At 37.9% G+C, this 21,545-nt stretch overlaps 1 protein-coding gene across 1 annotated transcript in view; it reads right to left on the bottom strand.

Moving 5' to 3' along the window:
- SEPTIN7 (septin 7) overlaps positions 1–21,545 on the bottom strand; it is a 63,293-nt gene that overhangs the window by 21,258 nt on the left and 20,490 nt on the right. Inside the window, exon 3 of the mRNA XM_059839628.1 lies at positions 5,583–5,689. Within this exon, the coding sequence (XP_059695611.1) occupies positions 5,583–5,689 (107 nt within the window). The remainder of the gene's footprint in view (positions 1–5,582; positions 5,690–21,545) is intronic.

Here is a 21,545-nt window from a genome sequence, read left to right as displayed (position 1 = left end):
ATTTATTTTTCAGCTAGCATAATGGTTGGGAATGGAAATCTCAAAGTGATGGTTTCCTATTGCAAACTGAATTATACTGGAAAGTAATACAATATGGCTGCAATCTGCTGAGCTAGACCTCATGTGACTGTAATGGATTGGCTTCCTGTTAGCTCAAGTCACTGATGGAAACTCGCCTCAGAAGGCAACTGCATCAGCACAAGGAATGATGCAAGACTGGGGTGTGGGACTTCATGCCTCCAGTTGTGACCACCCATCAGCAGCACAGCTCAGGCAGCTTGCACTGAACAGGTCGCCCAACAGACTAAGCATGTCACGACAGAGAAGAACTAGGCTAAGCAGCACAGGGACTACTACCCCCTTCTTCCTACTAATATTTCAGTAATCATTGATATTGCCAATATCAGGCCCATCTGCCTGAGAAGGTGCTGTACACCACTGGACTATCAGTGAGATGCACAGCAGTATGAAATGACAAAACCATGTTGACTTCTTTCCAATTGCTCAGACATTTAATCATCCTTTTTTTTCCCCGATATTAAAACAATTCCTATTAAATCATGAGTGACACCGTTTTCTAGACATGGATTCAAGAATTCATCCATGTAATCCATTTATCCAGAATCAAACAAGATCTGGAAGACTCAAGGTGATGCCACCTTGTTGCTCATTGCTTAATATTCCTTTAAGCATCACAGACCCTAACTGGGGAGAGAAAAGAAAGTTCTATTTATAATAAACCCTATCTGGATGGTCTCTTTACCAGTTCAAGATTTGAGAAATATCATATTAATGCTTCTTAAGCTCTTGCACATCTCTAATTGTTATGCAAGTGAAGTAGACTCTCACAGCCACACCTGAACATTGTTGCGAATGCTCTGCAATCACTGCTTATGTGATGCAGTGTAAACCCACAAGATAAACTAACACTGCAGAAAGTCGGACTAAATCCCTCTTGCACAAGTGTATCCAATCTCGCACACTGATTCCAACTCAGAAAAGACTATCCAGAATCACAGAAAACAGTAACTACCTACAAAGAAAGCTTCCTATTTAATCTCTGAGTGTGCAGGATGCTCTTTTTAGCTACTCATCAGTAGGGATCCTACCCAAGTTGGATCAGTGCCTTTCACTGCTAGTTCTCAAACACTTAATGACTACCAGGATACTGGTCAAAGAAGTATCCAGGTTGGGCTGGACTTCAAGACCACCCAATTCAAACTCCAACATGAACAGGCCTTACTGCAAGGTTAGGAAGGTGTAAAAAACCAGGAATTAAAACCAACCAAACAAAACTGTACACACACCAGCCTAAGCCACCACCAAGTTACTCTTTCACAAATTATAAAACTCTCATCCTTCCAAAAGCATGCAGCTGAAAGCCATGAGAACCTAGGAATACATTCACTGCTTTAAAAACATACATTTTAATCATGGTGAGTGTATTTCCCCCATCCTCTAGAGTTCTATCAGGAAATTTTATTGTACACAATTGATACCAGAACTCGAGATAGTAATACCCTGCCATAGTCAACTCAGCCAAGAGTTTACTACTCACAAGCTTTAGCACACAAGAGATTAACTTCTGATTCCTTGCATTCTTTTGGCTATCTTGCATATAGTAACCACACAGCCCTCCTATTACCAAGCTCTCTGTAAGTATACAAAACCCACAACAGTTGCACAATACTAGAGATGATAATGTTAAGAGATGTACTCTTGCCAAGAGCTACAAGGTATAAGCTTTATTCTCCAGCATAAAAATTCCCAGCAAGAACCATTAAATTATTATGGGCTCACAGTGGAATGCCTTTACAAAAGAAGCAATTAATAAAACATTATCTTGAACATATGTTTATAACAAAGGAAAAGAAAGGTCAGAAGATCTCAGAAATGTCACGCCAAGCATTTTCCCTGATTCTGCATGCTTGTAAAATCTAAGTGCAGCTGAATTTGTGGCTGAAGTCACCTTACGACAAATGGTCTGCAGCAACTGAATCTCTGCAGACAGTGCTAATACAGTACTGGGTTGTGAGGATTTAAATTTTTTTCTTACTTTTCATAAATTCATGTAGGTATCTTGCTATCAGAGCACGGTTTTCAAAAACCTACAGAACAAGAGACATTAGCTGATGAATTAAAACTCCTATGCTTGTGCTGTGGACAATCAGACCACATCCAGGATATATTGTAAGCAGTAGATTCTACTGGTAGGAAAAGTAGATGAAGACCCTGCCACAAAGCCTCCGCAAAGTTGCATTTTTCTAACCTAAATGGATGTGTCCATACATGGTCAAAGTCACAGAAAGCAGCAACACCTGGAAAAGGTCCAGAAAATCACTGTAAACTAGTGTCATTCACAGTTAAGCATCCAACTGCATCCCATCATCTGATTTACAAGTATTCCCAAGGGATTCATAGAAAACATTAGTTCAAGGCTTGGAATTTAGGACTTTTTAAGAAAAGTCTCCTCCAAAGAGCCATTTTCCCACGCACTCCAGTCAGCTGGGTCACACGGGTCTCCTTGGCAGTTCCTACACAGCGTTCATCACTTGGTGCTTGTTACAGCTTGACTGCTTTTTATTGGATGAAACACGCATTTGCCATCCTGCATTTAAGGCAGTCAGATAATGATCAGAGAAAACACATTGAAGACTCATTTATGAGTATGTCTCCTTTGAATTCATCTGACACCAAATCACTTACTCTTAACCATTTTTCTGCATTTTCCATGAGATTAATGCAAAGGAGCTGCCAACAACTCCAAACTGCAATGGTTTTCAAGCCCAAACCACAGTTTGTGTTTATCTATGAGAGAGCCTCATACACAAATCCTGATCAGTAAGTTGTTCCCACCATATAAGAACAGGTGATTATTACAACCAAGATTTGAGGATGCTCAAGTGAGGTGGTTTCTCTCATCCCTACCCTACAAAACCCTTTTATCAATCCTCAACTTGAAAAGGTTTTCACTGGCAGAGTACAAATCCAGTGGATCCAAACAGCAACTCCCACTGCTTGTTCTTTAATATTTGACAGGAAACACCTCTACATCATACACACTGCTGCTACACACAATTTTCAAGCTTGTAGGGGGGAACAATTTTATCCTCACTTACACTGACAATGAAATAAGATAGCTTCAGTTTCTTTTTTAAAATGCTACACTGACTTTTCATTCATCCCAAGAAACTGAAAGCAAAGCTGCATTTTAAGTACATTTTTAAAAAGGACTTATTAGATAAAGTCAAAATTAGTTTCTAGAGGGGAAGACAGTCTTTAAATCTATTTCATTCCCACCATATTATTTTCTAAGTCATGTCAGACCCCAATTCACTATTGAAAATAGCTTTGGCAAGCTCTTGGCCTCAAACTTTAGCCCACATAGTGGATATAAGAAGAAAATGCAACTTTTCAGCCTGAGCTCTGTTCAAACCCTTTTCTTCCCCTCTCCAGCTTTACATACAAAAAAAAAAAAAAAAAAAAAATCATTAAGTGAGGCTTTCTTGAAAGTATGTGTCTTTTTCTTAAACCAGTAAATCAATACAAATCAAATCACCCTGATGGTCAGAATGAACAACAGATCATCTAATCTTGCCCCCTAACAGATGAAAGTACTTAACTCAAATTCCAGAAATTCCACACAGATGTTCATATTTTTCCTTACACTGATGCACCTTTAACTGGGGGGGGCGCTGTGGGAAGTAAGTTCTCTGGAAGATGTCTTGGTTTGGGTTCTTTTTAGCTTGTGTACAAATTCTACCAAAGATTTTTCCCAACTGAAAAACCAAAAAATCTTCCAATGACAGGGAATCCATCCCACAGTTACTTAAACTAAAATTCAATGAACATAACCTGAATACCTGAATCAGTTTAGCTTCTGCTAAACTAAAATGTAATCATCAGTAATGATATCATGCTACATCTCTCTTCCAATAAAAAAATCACCCATCTATTCAGTTTTCCAACAGTCACTGACTGGCTCAGTAATAAGGATATTATATGAGAGTTTAACTCTCTGCACACCTCTTCCATCCCACTTAACATCTCTTTGAAACAAGTAAGCTGTTTCAAGACCTTATTCAAATAATGGTCTGATGCCCTTGGTAACAAGCTTTCAAGTTAATTTTCTAAGTCACTAGGGCTTTACATCAAACTGATAAAGCAGCATAACAGATATGAACAAAGCTTAGAAATTATTAATATATCGTTAATCAAACTCTGGGTGTTCAAAAGCTTTTCTCAAATAAGAAAAACTGATATTCTGCAATGACTTCATTTTGTAATAGTATTCAAGCTTTAATGCTGAGCTAACTGATAAGCAATGCAATTTAAACTTCTCGATAGGAACATAATAACTAACTTTTTCCTTCTACTGTAGTAATTATTCTGTGTTCTGACATTGGATTAAAAAATGTCTTACCCAAAACCCCAACCAAAAAAACCCCGAGGTCCCACAAAGCAATAAGGACAGTGGTTCATGACACTGGAACTTCATTACTTGATTCCAATGAGTAAAAAAGCACTCTACTTTACAGCTTCTGTTTAGCACCTTGCATACCCTCCTAACTCAACACAGGGCTTAATCACTTCATGACAACTTTGCAATTGCCCAGTCCAGCCACAGCTGAATTTTGCAGCTGGAGGAATTCTGCTAGACAACAGAAGCAATGGTGAGCACCTATGGTCCTCACCGGTACAAAGTTAGATTATCACAAGCTGTCTTCATCAAAGTTTTGAGCAAGTGCACATCAAGAGAGGTAAGCAGAGCTCACACATCCTAATTCAGCTGCTCAGCTGTGGAGGCAGAAAGTACCTCACAAACATAATGATTTCCTAAACTACCCATAGCATTATTATTTCTTAGCATTAGGTAGCTGTTATTTTTAGTAATCTTTTTATAAGACAGAAAATACGCTCCTTTTCTTAAGTAGCAAGTAGCAAGTTATTACACCAAAAAAAAAAAAATGGATCAACTTCAGTTTTCCAGTCTTTGGCTTAATATTTCAGTTGCATCATGCACTTGGAGCAATGTCATCTTTGCCTAAGTCTAGCGCTTCAAGTCAGGCAGGTTCACCCTAGTCCTTGATGTTTTAGAATAACAACTTGTAACAGGTAAACTAAGAAGGTACCACTAAAGATACAGTTTGCAGAAGACTCACAGATACTTTTATACCCAGGTCCCTGCACTTCTGTCAAATCATTTACTATTTGGTCTCTAAAAGCCTGCCTTTAAACAGACAGGTTGTACTGCAATCTATGTATTTCTACAGATTTCCTCATTATTTTATTTGATAATAAAAAACACATTTTCAAAAAGTTCTGTTCATATATGTGCTTTTTAATCTACAGGAAAAACACTTCAGGGCTCCCACATTTCTACAGGCTACAGGCCTGAAAACCTGAAAGTTTTGCTGTTCAGATACACTGAAAGACATTGAATATTTCTTAGTGGTTCATATCATGACTAAAAGTATCTTGAAACTCAGGTTTCAGGTGCTTATGTGACAACTTACATCATCTTACATTACTAAATTGCAAGTTACAATATTCAGGCTGTACCTTTTTTCCCCCAGACATACCTGTACGGTCTTTTTAATTCTGTGTGAAGGACCTGGATACTCTGGGGAATACAATTCTGTTAAGAATAATGAGTTGATTAATGTTGATTTTCCCAGTCCAGATTCACCTAGAAGAAAACAGAACAGTTTCAATAAAACCAGGAGTATCATGTCAAATACAAGCATTTAGATCCGCATTTCAAACATTCTTTAAACATAGTACCTGAAAACACGCACCACACTCTAAGACTTTGAGAATGTATAATCTTTTCCAAGTTCAAGGAAAACTTTCCAAATCCAACTGTCACTGTTGGGCTCTACAGACATTAATTTTTCTGATCATATTAAGTATTGAGTGTGTTCAGCACTTTTGTCCATTTCTCCCATTACAAGATGCAAAGATGATATTACATTGAATTTTATACACAAGCTATCTTCCTGGCATAACTCATCAAAATGCCAAAGCACATTAAGTTGTCTCCTTTATTTCAAATATTATTTATTTGAGAGTCTTTATTACCAGGGAGGGAAAAAAGAAGTGGGGGTGGGAGTGGGGGGGAGGGAGAAAGACTGAGATTAGCTTGCTATAACTATTAAAGCCACAAGAGATAAAATGAAGTTTCAAACTACATGGCTTGCCTGGGAATTTTGTTGTTGTTGGGGTACAGAACGGGGCTGGATTTTATTAGGCTTTTTTTGATAATTTCTTCACAAGCAACAGTCAATCAGCTTTGCTGAACAATCTGGAGATACTACTACCATGACAATCCAAGCAAATACAGCTAAACACACCGCAACAAAGATTACCCTCCATTTATGGCTCTTCGGAGACAAGGGCAAGAATTTCAGATCAGCTATTCATTATTTTAAAAGAAAAATCTTTTGATTAGGTTTTGGTTTTTTTTTTTTTTTGGTTAAGAAATTACTTCAACACAACAATTCACACTGGCATAAGAATTAAGGAAAAAAGTATAAAAAAATGCTACTTTCTTTCTGTTGAGGTTTCATATGCAGTCTGTCAGTACATTGACCTAAACAGAAACAGACACAGAGAAATTTGCTTTTGAGCTAACAAATTTAAAGGCAAACCATGTGCTTCCACTGAGGAAGGAAAATGAGCTGAACTGGGCCCATAATTGAAAGGTAAAACTTAACTAAAGCACTAATCACTCCAGCCCCAACAAATATTGTCTTGATTTAGAGACTGAAATGAGAAAACTTCCAACCCCTTCATGAGATAAATGTCCTGAGTTAATGCAAGAGAGTTATGTAACAAAGTAGTCAGGAGCTGTCTCCCCTGTAATAAGTATCTGGGTTTCCTACAGGAGCTGGCTCACAGACAGCAGCCATCTCGATTACAGTGGTGTATCACAAAGTGTCTGCAGAACCAAGCAGAGCAATCTCATTAACTACACTGTAAACGGATTAGCAGCTGATGGAAAACTGCAACCAGAGCTCCTGCCGGCTGTCTGCGCTCTCAGTAGTGCTTGCTCTTCAAACCCCACCCTCTCGGACAGATGAGCTAACCCACGCTGCGAGCAGCGGCTGCCCACAGCCAGGCTGATGGAAAGGGAGATAGGTACTCAAGGTATGGGTGTCAAAATAGCAATGAACACTAACCCCATCAGGACAGGTTTAGGCAAGCCAGCAGGGACATGCTTGCTGACAAGATTTCATCACTGCCCTGCACATTTTGCCTTTTTCTGTGGTCAGATGCATGAGACGCCTACAAACTATGCCTCTGAGTCTGGTTATAAAAGACACAGGTTTTCTACTCTGCATTTGCAAGACTAAAAGGGCAGCATCAGCTGAAGTTGAGGGGCCTCCCCACCAATTTGACAACAGAAAGAAGCTTCTGAAATGCCCAACTTTCCATTCTCATAGATGTATCCTGGTTAAAGCTTAACCTCCATCTCGCAACCCCGCTCAAGAGATAGACATCATTACAGTTAAACTGAAGGTCTTTATCCACCCTACTGAAGCCCTCAGGAGGGTGGCTCTGGTTTTGAAATGTACAATTCATATCTTTTCAGTGACCTTTACTTTTTAACTTGACCTTAATCTTGTAAAAGGCACCCCACTACAGTATTGAAGAAAGATTTTAGCATCAGAATCTACTTGAGTATACAAAAAGGGCCGCTCCTTCTTTCTCCCTTCTATTAGGGTTACTGCCAGTCTTAATATGCTGAAGAATTTCAGGTGAAAAACACTGACAACAACCACTTCTTCTGAAAATGAATGCCTGTCAAGTTGTAATTGAAATTCAACATATAGAAATAAGATTTTCAGCTTCAAAAGAGTGTAATGGAAAACCAGCAGCTTGCCCTAGACAGCTTGGGCAGCTGTGGCACTCCATCCCAAGCAGTCTCTGAACTGCTGAAGCACTACACCCTGAGAGAGCTGAGGTTTGTTCCATTCCTCACCCTTCACTGTCCTCACAGCTGCAAGGATGTGAAGATAATTTTGAGCTGAAATTAGTGAAAAGAAAGTATGCTAAAGATATTTATGCTCAATCTTGTTCCCAAAGGTGCCCAGCATCCTGGATATCCTTACCCATCATGCTAACTTTAATCAGCCAGGGCAGATTATAACAGTTTAAACTGCTTAACTGCTAGCAGTAATTGAGGTATCACATGTAAGAGTCTGCATCAATGAACCATTCCTGGATGCAGTTGTGCCTTAGACCATATAAGGGTCAACATCTGCAACAGCAGGAAGAGGCTATAACATCAAATAAAACAATTGCACTGAAACTGTAGGTAAAAACTCTAGCTGGAACATTTAATATTGTACTACAGGATGTTGTGCTGCTTCACTGTAATAAAACAAGAGTTTCTCTGATGACTACCGCGAAAGCAGAATTAGAGAGGTCAACTGTAAGTGAACATTCTATCAGCCTTTCTGAACACAGTAAAATATTCTAATTTTCACTAGAAGTATGGTAAGAAGTTAAAAAAAAAAAAAAAAATTTCAAACCCCAACCAAAACAACCCCCCCAAATCCCCCAAACACACACACACATGAAACACCCTTAACTCCACAGCCTAACAAAACCCTCTGTCCTTCCCAAAATTACCTAAAAGGATTGCTTACTGGAAAGGCTGGGAAATCAGCTTCCACGGATGCAACAGGCTTTGAATATGACTAACAAAACCGCAAGGGAGAAGGCCAAACAAGTGAAATTTAATTTGCCTTTACAGAAACAAAGTGGTACATCTCAAATAAAATGCATCTTCCCATTTCAGTGAGCACTTCTAATGAGATTTTGCCCTTTGACCATTGCATGACCTGGCAAAACAATGCAATGTAATAGAAACTTTTCAACAGCAATAACTTCCAATCACTTAATGAATTATGATGTGGCACCTAGGTGCCTAATTTAGAGTGATCAATTTTTAGAAATTTGTTTTAAAAAGAAGAAAAAAAGGAAAATATTTCTTTAGCAGTGTAATCCTAAATTCACAATGTTAATTATTTCTGGTATCCACGTACTACTTTTACCTTCCCCTTGCTCTCCCACTAAATATTCCACATAGGCTTCAAATTCAGAATGTTGTTCTGAATATTGTTCTTTTTCTTTATTAGTTTGTGTCCCACATTTATGAGCAACTTAGTGTTTCCAAATGTTTAAATTTTATCAAACTGTTTGTATAGTCACATTCAAACACAGGAAGCTGGCCACTCTTGTTGGTAGAAATAACCACATACATTTAATAACATACTTTTGCGAAGGAATACCTTTTGTGAGCCCTCACAGGACTAGCTAAAGTTCCAACTCTTCTCAAGTCCATGAATTTCTAAATAGTTGTACAAATAGAGTGGAACTCTTCTTATACACTTGGGCTAACAATTACCTCTTGACCATTAGCATATTTGTAAAGATAGCTCATAGTACCTCACTTTAAACTAACCTTGGATAGCAAAATGTTTTCTTCTGTGAACAAAACACTGATCAAGTACCTTCCTTCTTTCCTACACATATAAGACTAACTGTTAACATGAGAAGAAAGATCAAGAAAAAAAAACCAAAAACCACATTCAGTCTCCTCTTTTATTTCTCAAACATATAGATCTCAAAGCTAGTTCTGAGGGTCAGAGGAGACCACTGGCAATCACTGGGATGGTTTGCAAACCATGTAAATAGTCTCCAGAATAGTACTAAAGCAAGTAAGCAAAGGAAATGAACAACTAAAATACTGGAACAATGGTGTACAATCCGTGTGAATAGAGGAAAGCAGTGCTCAGGTTAAAAAATAAGTAGCTCAACTGAACTACATAAATCTTTCACCTTCATCTCCAAATCCCTCCTCATAAATGAACCAGAAATCCTAATCTGTAACAATCAGAAAATCTACTCACAGCTAACTCGTTTCCATCAGTTCTTGCTACGACTTTATTACTACAAAAAGCCTCAAATTGCCAGCATCTGCTCCCTGTAATAACAAAAGTGAATTGTTACCCTTAATGATGCTTTTTTCACTGTTCATTGCTGTGGCACATTGAGCATGTAGCATATTTCCAACCTCCTCCAACTTTCTAGCCCCTGCCATTCACACTCAAATATCTATGAGAAAAATGGACCAGAAGTCCAACCTAGGTTTCTTTCTTCCAGCTTTATTTGTAACTTCTGGCGGACACTGCAGTTTTCTCACTCATATATTGCCCCTCTCAATAGTGCATCACACTAGAAACCACATCATGCCCCTCTCAATTGTGCATCACATCTTCTAGATACCACATCATTCTAAAAATCCAGGATCAGTTTTCTACTATATTTTTAGTATCTTGTTTTCGAAAACTCAAGCCCCAAAATCAGCATGACTTGCATTCTTAGATTTCTGACCTCACATGAGAGCTTATTAAACATATCAAGTGATCAAGGTGAGTAATCAATCTCAAACATTCTCAGCATGCTCTCTGCATGACTTCCTACCTCTTCATTTTAAGTTACTCTTGCAGAAATAACCAGAAGTTTTCTACTCTTCACTAACAATCACTTGGCTATCTACCACTGAAACAGTATTTCAAGCTTATGACTTGTGACAGTCAACTGCACCACTGGGAACACGACCACAAGTGCTACGTGTAATTAGGAATTTCAAGTTGCTTTCCCAAACTCCAGGTGGGACTATAAGAGCGCCAAGGAACCACCCACCAGCAAGAAAAATGTTTTGCAGCACTGGAAGCTGAGACTTTAGTTAAACTACTCAAAGTGACTTGCTTCATATACCATCACCAAGAAGATGGCCCAGTCTCTGCCACTGTCCCTATTAACCAGACACTGCAAAATCTGCAGGTTGAAAAGAAGCATTAACTGCTAGTTCTGATGGCTGAGAGAAGGTAACTCGTCCCAGTAGGACTCGGAGCTCATTAGAGAAAAGCTGCCAGTAAGTCCCGTGGTAAAAAGGATTCTACAAATTGCACAGGGTTTTTGGAAGCTTCCACAACATTTTAAGTAGACATCTGTATTTTGAGTTCCTTGATACAGTCAAGCATAAGCTGCAGTTGCTTCACTGCTTTTGCAGAATGAAGATATCCAACAAAACGTTTCTTCTGTGATGAAGTGCATTTGATAGCACATTTGATAGCCACAAAGAGTTATCACAAGGTGATCAACTTCAACAGAAAAATGCTGTACTTCTCCACGACCTACTTACACAGAATGTTCACATCAAAGCCATATTTTATTTTTAGCTGGTGAGGAAGTTTTTTCATAGAATTTTTCAATTTTATAAATTCTAATTATTGTGACAGATTTTGTTTAAAATATAATCCCATTAGTTTGATGCTGGTGATTCAAAGAAGGGCAAAAAGCTTGTCAGAAGGCATAAAAAATAATGCATTTCATCTTCTTTCATCCTTGTACAATTCACAGCTTATGTGCATGACAGCACCTGCAGCTTTATGCAAATGTGTAATGGCTTTGATGGCACTGTAACATGCAGGCTTTTGCTTTCATACAGAAGGGAAGCTATAGGAATAATCAGAGCCTGAACTATGGCAAGTGGTATGACAGAACTGTCCTCTTGCCAAGGGGAAATGATGCTCTGTCATGTCATTATAGACAACCACAAAAATGGAGAATACAAGATGCTTTTAATTTCAAGTCTGATTTTAGAAGTTTTCGTAAAGGCTAGTTCCTGCCTTCAGTGCTCTACAAAATGCAAACCAACAGTCCAATAAACTTGTAAGAACATCTAAATGAAACCCATCAGGAGGAGGATGGGAGCAGGACCATGCTGCTACCACGTATCTGCTTTTCCATGTAGGATGGCGTCATGTAAAATCTTGCAAATTATCAACTCTGTCTTTTACAGACATTTATAAGGGGAAGAAAGTCAAAGCTCCACCATTTCACAACTTGAATGTGAAGCATAAATTATGGAAGCAACATATGTTAGAGCCACAAAGATGCTCCTAGCATAACAGAACAGGGAATTCTAGCAGCAATAAATCCATTTCTGCCTGTCAGCAGCTGCATCAACAGCAGCATAATTTCAGCATTTAGGATACAGCAAGACAATTTAATCAATTTTCTTAGAGCAGAATTTAAAGTGCAATAACTGAGGGCAGACTCTTAGTATATCATTCTTGTCAGAGATGACATTTAAATAACTCAGAAAAGCCATTAGCAGGGATGGGAAATACCTCAGAAGAATATTGCAATAGATTCTACACAGCATTTTCCAAGTACTATTGTTTCCTCTCAAAGCAGAAGCAGGTCCAGCTTTCTACAACTGACACATTAAAGCTGCCATGAAACAGTGGTTTAACCTCACAGGTGAAATTTTGGCTACTGCCAAGAAAAATGGTCCCCTACTTCCAATCCAGCTCTTGCATTAGAATTCACAACACAGCATGTGAAGCAAGAAGCAATCCAGCAAACTAGGGGACACAGGGCTTCAGGATGGGAAAACGTGGGGGAGATGACACCAGACTGATGAGCTAAGTCAAATACTCTCCTCTCTTTTTGGAAACAAGGGTAAGCGTAAAAATCTGCATTTAAAACTAGACCTCTTCTCTGCCACAAAAGAATCTCTAACAATTCACAAGTCAAAGAATTTGTGGCACTTCCTGAAGAAAGTCTTATTTCCTCTAATTGGATATACAGGCTTTGCTCCTGATAAACAGCATGTCTGCAAAGTAGCCATTTAAAATAGGACATGTTACCTAATTTAACATGAGGCATGGAAAGAAATCTTTCAGCATTTTGGACAAAAATTTGCAGCCCAGTAAAGCCAAGGAACTAAAACCATGAGTTTCTCTTCACTTCCAGTTCTTCAACATTACTGCAGATGACAAAAACACTGCATGGCATTGGTCTACTCTTATCTAGTACCAAGAACAGCTGAAACGTAACAATCTGAGCTTCAGAGTTACAAGCCCACCATTAGCAGCTGCAGTCCAGGCTCACCAAAGCTTACTGTGCTTTGTTTTCTGCATTAGGTGAAATAAAACTCCTATGTCTGATTAAGCTGTAGTCATACTGCAATGCAGTTTTAGAGACATTACAAGCAACAAGAAGTTGTAAAAATTGACCTACATGGGCAATCTCAATGCACAAGCTCTCTGTGAAGTAACTGGGTTAAAGAATTCAATTGGAAATGACAGACGCTGAAGAGTTCCAGGAAAAATCTTCTATGGTGAAATCTCATAACCAGGATATAACATCAATTTTCACAGGCTTTGACAAAGCAAAAATAAAGAGCCTTCACAAGAGAAGAAAAAAAATTATTGCTTTAAAAATCTAGTCAAGAGGAACATAACCTATAATGAAAAATGATAAAGCAGGATGCTCTGTTTAAGGCAAACATCTGAGACCACTACTGCTGCAGAACTAGACTTGCTCTCTGGAGGCAAATGCAAGGATAAATAGAATTGAATTCCCTGATTATACAAATTATTAAAAAAAAAAAGGGAGGGAAGATTATAGGAACATGAAATTTGTCATCTCTACATTACTGCTGACAACCAATTGTACAGCATTTCCAGTACGTAACTGCTAATATTTGCTGACTAAAGAATAATAATGAACAGTGATCACAGATTAATCACAGTAGGCTCTTTCATTACTTAGACAAAAACAAAACTGGCACAGCTATCAAAATGCTAATGAAGAAATAAGAAAAGAGTGATGGAGTTTACCTAATCTTTAAGATTAAAACACTTTGTACAGATACAGGGTCAACATCTGAGTGTGGCATGCATGCAACTCAAGAACAAGATGCTCTACACATCAACCTGAGCAAAAGGAAAGAAAGGTGAAGCACTTTAGGCAGCATCTGCCTCAAAACACCATCAAACTGATACATCTAAGGCATAAGTATCACAAAAAATTTCAGAAGGACAAAAACCAAAATTATTTTTATTTACATGGAACCAATAAGTCTCTACAGAAGAGTACAAAGAGCACTTATACTGACTTATTTAAATCTTCATCATATCTTCCCTTGAAAATTTACACCATAACAGAACAAAAGCTACTGGAAGTATATTGAGTGTTCTCAAAATATCCCAGATGGGACACTCTGCTATTAAGCAAATCCACCAAAATTTGTCAGAGGACTTAGAATATTTTTTGCGGTAGGAACATTTTCTTTCAATACCTTATACCTTCCCTCTTGCTGCCTTCTCTCTTTAATATCCTTGGAAACACTTTTTATAACAGGAAACTATGTTATGACAAACCCCTTAACTGGCACAAGTGCAAGAGGAAGATAAAGACAGCTAGACAGAATTCTGAAAATACACCCCAGTGATATGATTCCTGTGGCAATAAGGAATGGAAAATTAGGGCAATGTTGTTTGCAAATTAGGATAATTCTGCTTCTTTGGTCTGGTGTTAGCCAACCAAGGAGCAAGAGGATCACAGAGAGTGCTCTCCTGGATACATTGCTGCCACTTCTAAGCAACCTTGGCAAAACATGCTTTTGTTTCCCTAAGACAGCCCCCACTGGAATTGTAAAAATGGGTATTTTAGCTCTAAAAAAGGGTGTGGAATAAGCTTGTGTTGTCAAGACTACACCCTTTTTAATATGGTAAGAACTGTTCTGCTTAAGTGCTAAACCATTGTTTCCAAACTGCTGCCAGCACTGTTCAGTTTTCTTCTAAGTCTAGAAGAAAACTGAGCTGCTTTTGTAGCCAACAGAAGCATCCGTTTACAAAGTGGAAAGGAAAATGGACAGGTCTGATAAGGTCATATCCTAAGACCTGTCTAGAATGCTTGCTATGTTTTGCAGTGGATAAGTCTGAAGGACAGACATGGGAGGTGGATCAGGAATCCTGGAATTCCTGCCAGCTACAGAGAACACAGCCCAGAGTCAAGGATGCTGAATCTGCTAAGTGATAGGCTCGTCCTTTACAGAAGGTGAGAATGATACACCTTGAGTTTAGTTAAAAGAGATACAAATCATAATTCTTAAAATATTTTTCATTTAAATTCTTAAATCATTCAGTCAAATACAATGCAAAAAAAACCCCCTAACATGTAAGTAAGTGAAAATCTGACATACTCAAATTTTCTGTCTCAATGCCTGCTGAGTTGCAGCTATTGTTTTCTGCTGTGCCTGGCACTGACGTAGCAGAAAAGTGCTGAACAAATACTTGCCAATAGCTAATTTCCTTTAAGTTAGCAACTTCATATACATTCCACACTTTTGCCAGCAGTGTATATCTCTAAGACCTCAAAAAATAAAGACATCTTGCAATTTCTTCTCCACGACAATGTAATGGTATCCCTCTAAATTAACCTTTTTTATATAAAACATCAGTTTTATATAAAACAGTTTCACCTCATCTTTTATTTCAATATTTATGCTATGCTAAGGCTGAGTTACACTGTGGATCTAAAGTTATTTGCCTCTATAGGGATAGAAGGACATGAAACAGTCTCATAATTTCTATATTCCTTAAATTAGAATACAATGATACCACCTTTGCACCACTATGCATTTTTGTTTCATCTGGACTTCAAAATCTGAATTGAAGAAGTCTAATGTTGCTCTCCCACAGCAAAAATCTTTCCACACCTCATGTGCTATCTTTAAAAATTCATTTGAGCAATTATCATATTCATATTCAAGTTTGTTGTCCAAAATGACATATCAGATACATATTTCTCCCAAAATAGTCGTTTTAGTAATAAGACAAAAAAAAAAAAAAAAAAATTAAACTTCAGTGAGGCATAGAAGTCCAAGTGAGATAGACCTGATTAACATGTAGTTACTTATTTATAGCTTATATGTAAAAGCTCCCCATTTGGGGAGCCATTTGAAAATGCATACTACTAAGATTTCCATATTCCACAAATGTTTCATTTGGAAACATGCAACTAATTTAAAGCCAAGACTGCACAGTGCTAAAGGATGTGTCATTTACAAACATTTAAGTTGTACTTTTAAAACCAAGAACAAATATTTCCCTTCATCCTACACCACACTGAGCAGCAGCTGCAACAACCAGTGCTTAAAAAAAGTGTCAATTCAAAAGGATGTTGCCAAAGTTACATACATCCACTAATATCAGCTGATCTGACATGTGACTTAAGCTGAACAGTGCTACATGTTGTGCTCTTCCCCTGAGCTTGTAAAAATTTCAGATGCATACAGAATTCACAAAAAATGTTTTTAAACATTTACCTAGTAATATTTTTCAATTCCACCCTACAAGACTGACTTCTGCATAGCCTCATTTAGTATTTTTAGTAGGAAGTTATCCATAGGATAGTGGTCTTCCAATTAGAGAAGTCAAAATTCTTCAAGGAAAAAAATCTCAGACATAAACACAGATCCTTTGTTACAACCACAACATTACATAATGCTCAAGATTTTTAGTCAAAACATAAGTTCAATGCAACCAAGGCTCAGTTTAACAACTTTCTGAAACAAATGCCTCATATGACTGTCATATCAACCAGTACTGCCACTGAAAAAAAAATTAAATCCCAGCCTCCAAGCCATTCCTCCTTTGTGCTGACACAAATTTTCCTTTGCTGTGCTGCAAGCAGACTGAAAACTAACATTCCTTGCAGCTCCCAGAAAACACTCTAGCTGGATTTGCACACTAATCCAATTCAGGCCAAGTGCTATTAGTTCTTTCAGCAGCAGCACAGACTTAGGCCAGGTTAAAATCTGAACTTCAGCCTAGAGGAACAGCTGCTGTTGCTGGATCACAGTTTTTCTAATTAAACCAGAAGGACACTTGATAAACACCACTGAGGATATTATGACTTTTCCAGTACTTAAAAATCATGAAGAATCATTTCCATTCTCTTACTCATGCCACTGACACCCTCTACATCAACTAAATTTTCCCATCCAAGCATCTTTAAACAGTTGTCCACTGCATTAATAAACAGCATAAAAAGAGAATTCCAGCATCTGTAAAAAAAATCAGGGACTTGAAAAAAAAAAAGCTCTACAGAAGAAGTAGTCAAAAGGAGGCTGACCACATATGGAATGCACAGTATAATTTTTTTCTCCCTTCACTTTGTTCTGTTTTTCATTAAACAAGCAAACCTTTTATGTTTTGGGCTGGTTTTATGTGGGTTTGTTTGTTTTTGTTTTGTGCGTGTTTGGGTTTTTTGTGTTTGTGTTTTGGTTTTGTAGTTCTTTTGGCAAGGAAAGTATGCAAGTCTCATTTTCCTAAAAGCCACCATAACCTGGCCTAGGAAAAGCAGCTGACAAGCACCCAATACTTAAATGAAAATACACATCCAGGTTTTATAGTTTTGAAAGATGTGCAATTATTGAAAAGCTAGAAGAAAATGAGAAGAACACAGACCTCGAAATAAACAAGTCTAACAGTGAGCCCAGAGCCATAATCAAAAAGTAGTCTTCTTTCTTCACAGTGTTTTATCCATTAACATCTGCAATGCACATCATCCTTGCCATGTTCTGATGGGAAACCTCTCAAAGGACCCAGAAGTCTTGAAGACAGCAGCTCTGGTTCCAGAGGTAACTTTATGCTGGTCCCATTACAGATCTACCAACATTGAAATGATTGAAGGAAGCCTAGAAAAAGACAGTTTGCCACCAATCCCATTAGTTGGTGGAAAAAATGCCATTCAAAGAAATTCACAGGTATTGATACTAAAAAGAAAAAAGCAGCCAGATGGCACATAGAACTCCAAAACAGAGTTGTACCTAAGGCACTGACTGACAAGGACTTTCTGCTGAATTTAACACTTTTGAAAAGGAAGATCCAGTTCTGGGGTTTTCCTAGCCATTTCCAAATTCTATCAAATAGTAGTATAACAGCCTTATAAAAAGAGTGGGGAATAGGGAGGCTTTTACCATTTCAGTAACATCAGCTATCGTTCAAATTTACTATGATGAAAAAACCAGCGTGGTTTTTTGTACTTGAATACCTATAGTGCTATTGGGAACTCCAACCTCAAAAGAACAGGCAAAACAACAGCCAAGTCAGCATCAGAAAAATGAGAATGTAACTAAGCACCCTAAAAGATAGGGAATTAAAAGGATGAAGCCATCAGATTCAGTCATTATGCTGCACTGTAAGGTGTCTCAAACATCAATAACCATCCAAAGGTAAACTAGCATGCAGGCAAATACCAGAATCAACAGAAAACCTGAGGTTGGAATGAGGAGAACTATGAGAAGAGAAAGTTGGTAAGTGCTCAAAAAGTACAAGACAGTTTGAATAAAACTGAAGAATAAACTGCTAACTATATGTGAAAACAGCAGTTACACATAGGCAGCTCAAATCCATCTGCTTCTGAACAAGATTTCTCAACAGTGAAGCACCTAAGTCATGCACAGTGGTCAGAGAAAAAGCATGGACAGAGTCCCAAATCGAATATAATACTGGGAGATCGGCATCAGTGACCCCAGCATCCAGTTATATGCTGCAGTAAGACAGTCCTGCAGAAAAATCAATTGAAAAGCTGTGGAAAATGGTTTTAGGCAAGATTCAAACTTCAGCAAAAATATGTTGTGCTGAGCTGGGTACATCAGTGTACATCAATAAGCCCTCTTCTCCCAATAGCATTCTTTCCAAAAATAAACTCACCATAAACAACCACAACAAACTCCCTCTTTCTATAATGTGTTTCAAGTTAACTACTTTTTACAGTTTGAACGTAATTCTTCTATTCTGTAAAATAAAGACCAAGGCTGGCACTATCACTCCTGCAAAACATAATCTTTTCTTCCAAATTTCCATTAGGATTAATTTTTAACTCCGCACTCATCTGTAATAATGCTTCATTTGAATATAGGCCTAAATTGCTCCAGAAGTAATTCAGGTACTGAAGTGACGGACAGAAGTTATTTGTAATTGGACCCAACTTGCTACTTGTACACCACAGTTACATTTCACAACACATTCTATGCGTTCTATCCCCTCAATCGGAGATGCAGGGCTGTAATCTCTATCAGGATGCTGCACTGTTTCTTTCAACCATACCGGTTAACTCAAAAAGAAGTAAAAATTATCCTTCTCTGTTAGTTGACTGCCCAATTACTAGAAAAGGAGTATCCAGGGGGTCCCTAGCTCCCTGCAAAAACAGTATGAGATGTGTATTCCTGTCCTCCCCTCCATGACCACAACCTGTGCCTTTTCTGCTGCTTGAAACCATCCTGCAGGACTAGATGCAATGTTGGCATATTCCTGCAAAAAAACTCTTCCTAAAACTTACCAAGCTCTGATCCTAAAAGGAGCCATTTTAAAAGATAAACAATGAAGATTTAAACGGAAACGTTTCTTGAAAAATAAAGTACTTCAACTACCACTCCTGAAGTCCTTGTACCAAGTGTAGTAAAGTTACTCCAACAAAATACATTTTCCCAGGTTGGGTATTTCGGGTTTGTTTTGTCTTGGTGAGAGGGGCCCACAGAGTTTTTTAACTTGAAAAGCTTCATTTCAATGATTAAAAGAGATAATTACCATGACTGGGGGAAACCACAAAGTGACCTGGATGGCATCTTTCAGTCCCAAAATAAGAACTTTAAAAAAGCCATATTTAAGTTTAAATAGCCCACAATAAGCTACATTAAGATGTCTAATGTGATAAACAACAGCGATGTCTGCAGCACAGGAAGAAATGGAAAAGCCATTTTCTGCTATAGTGACTCTGATACAAGATACTCTTTTACCATTAAATTTGTTATTTCAAGTCAGGTCAGATCTGCTCCAAGCTACATTCATTTCACAGCACTTGTACAGTAGCACAAAATAAATTGGTCTTTTTTTTAATACCAACTAGATTTTTAAGAGCTTTTTACTGGCTTTTTTGCTGTCAGAATCAATTTCCTTATCTTAAAGATCATTATGACTATACAATTATTACTTAACAAATATTTGTAAGCTCCTCAAGCCAACTACAGTGACACCACACCTATGTTCCTGTATCTGTCTTCATGCTTACTCAACCGTCTTGAAACGTCACAAATGGGAACAACCTGGGACTGGGGCAATCATTAAAATCCCACCATCAATCTGAGAGACTATCTGCTGATTTCCTCACTAGAAAAAGCAAATACAGCAAATCCATAGCAAACCTTGAAATGTTAACCTGTTCTATGCTAAGCACCTTGACATTTATTGAATTTAGATGAACAAGCTTTAATCTTTCACCACTGAGAAGTTTGCAACACTTGACAAAGTAATCTATTCATAAAATGCAGTAAGAAGTGCATTGGCTAATTCAATCTAACTTGAAATGTTCAATGGCATGTTAAACATGCCACGTGCTTTTATGGTTTCTCAGAGTTTCTACACATAAAAATCCCCCAGACGTCCAAAGCTTGTACTAGACATCTTACTTCCTTATATCCTTTCAAAGAAATCACACTCACCTAACAGAAAATACAAACTACTTCCTACATACAAGAAAAGCCAAACACTGCAAAATTTGCATAAAAAGTTGTACTACAGGAACTCAGATTTTACTACTACACCTAAGGCCACACTTACACTTTTACTGGAAACAGCTATGCCCAGAAAAATTGCCTTCATTTGTAAGCAGTCATTATGGGCTTAACTGCAAATATAGACTTATAAAAAAGTTTATAAATTCTATTATTGCACATGTTATTCCACAACTGACAAAATCAAGTTTGGTTTTCTAGACACTAGTGGCCATCCCTTCCTATCAGGCAGTTAGCACAGGTTCCTCTTTTAGCCCTCTTAACTCTTTCTCTTTCTGGATAAAAGCCTCAAGGCAGATGGACTGAACTCTAATCAGCAAACTGACCCTATTACCTGTAATCCTTGATAGGACCTTCTGATTTAATATTTTTTCTGAAAGAAATCGAGTTCACATGCTGCCAGGCTGCCCCATGACATGAATGAAATCCCAGTAAATGGGAACAACTGGGAGATCTACTTAAAGATAAATTTAAATCTTAGCTGAAAATGAATTGCATATGCAACCATCTAGCACACAAGTGAGACTTGGTAGCCCATAACACTTATGCTGACTAATTGTCCAACTAACACCAAACGTAGACTAGAAAAAGCTTATTTCTATTCCCTCCCAGGGAGAGAAGCTCACACAATTATACAAAAAAAAAAAAAAAAAAAAAAAAGGTTCAGGAACAGCGTCTGTGTAATTACCTGACATTTCTAGTTTTCAACACCTTTTTAAATACTCTGAGAGTCATCAAGAGGTGGTAGAATAGAAGGGATCTGAGAACAGGCAGCTTGACCACTGTGACTTCCATCCACAAGCAAAAACAAGTATTCTGGTACCAGACAAAAGGTAAAGGAAGAAAACAGCTCCAGTACTTCATACAACATCTATAATTCTGAATTAGGCGATCAAAGCAGTATTTTAACTGAATGCAGAATACTTCCCCAGTCTCAAGGAGCTGTTTTGCATGACCACTTTCCTGGCCTTAGTTATCTCAAAGTTTTTTTCATAAAGTTTCTAATTATAGGGGCATAATTTATATACAATCCAGAAAGGAAACAAACCTCCCTTCTCCCCTTTTCCTCAAAACTTGAGGTTCTGCCTTCCCACAC

This window comes from Haemorhous mexicanus, chromosome 1, assembly GCF_027477595.1.
Source record: "Haemorhous mexicanus isolate bHaeMex1 chromosome 1, bHaeMex1.pri, whole genome shotgun sequence".
NCBI lineage: Eukaryota > Metazoa > Chordata > Aves > Passeriformes > Fringillidae > Haemorhous > Haemorhous mexicanus.
Note: the sequence above shows the minus strand (reverse complement) of the source record. Positions and strands in the feature narration are given on the sequence as shown.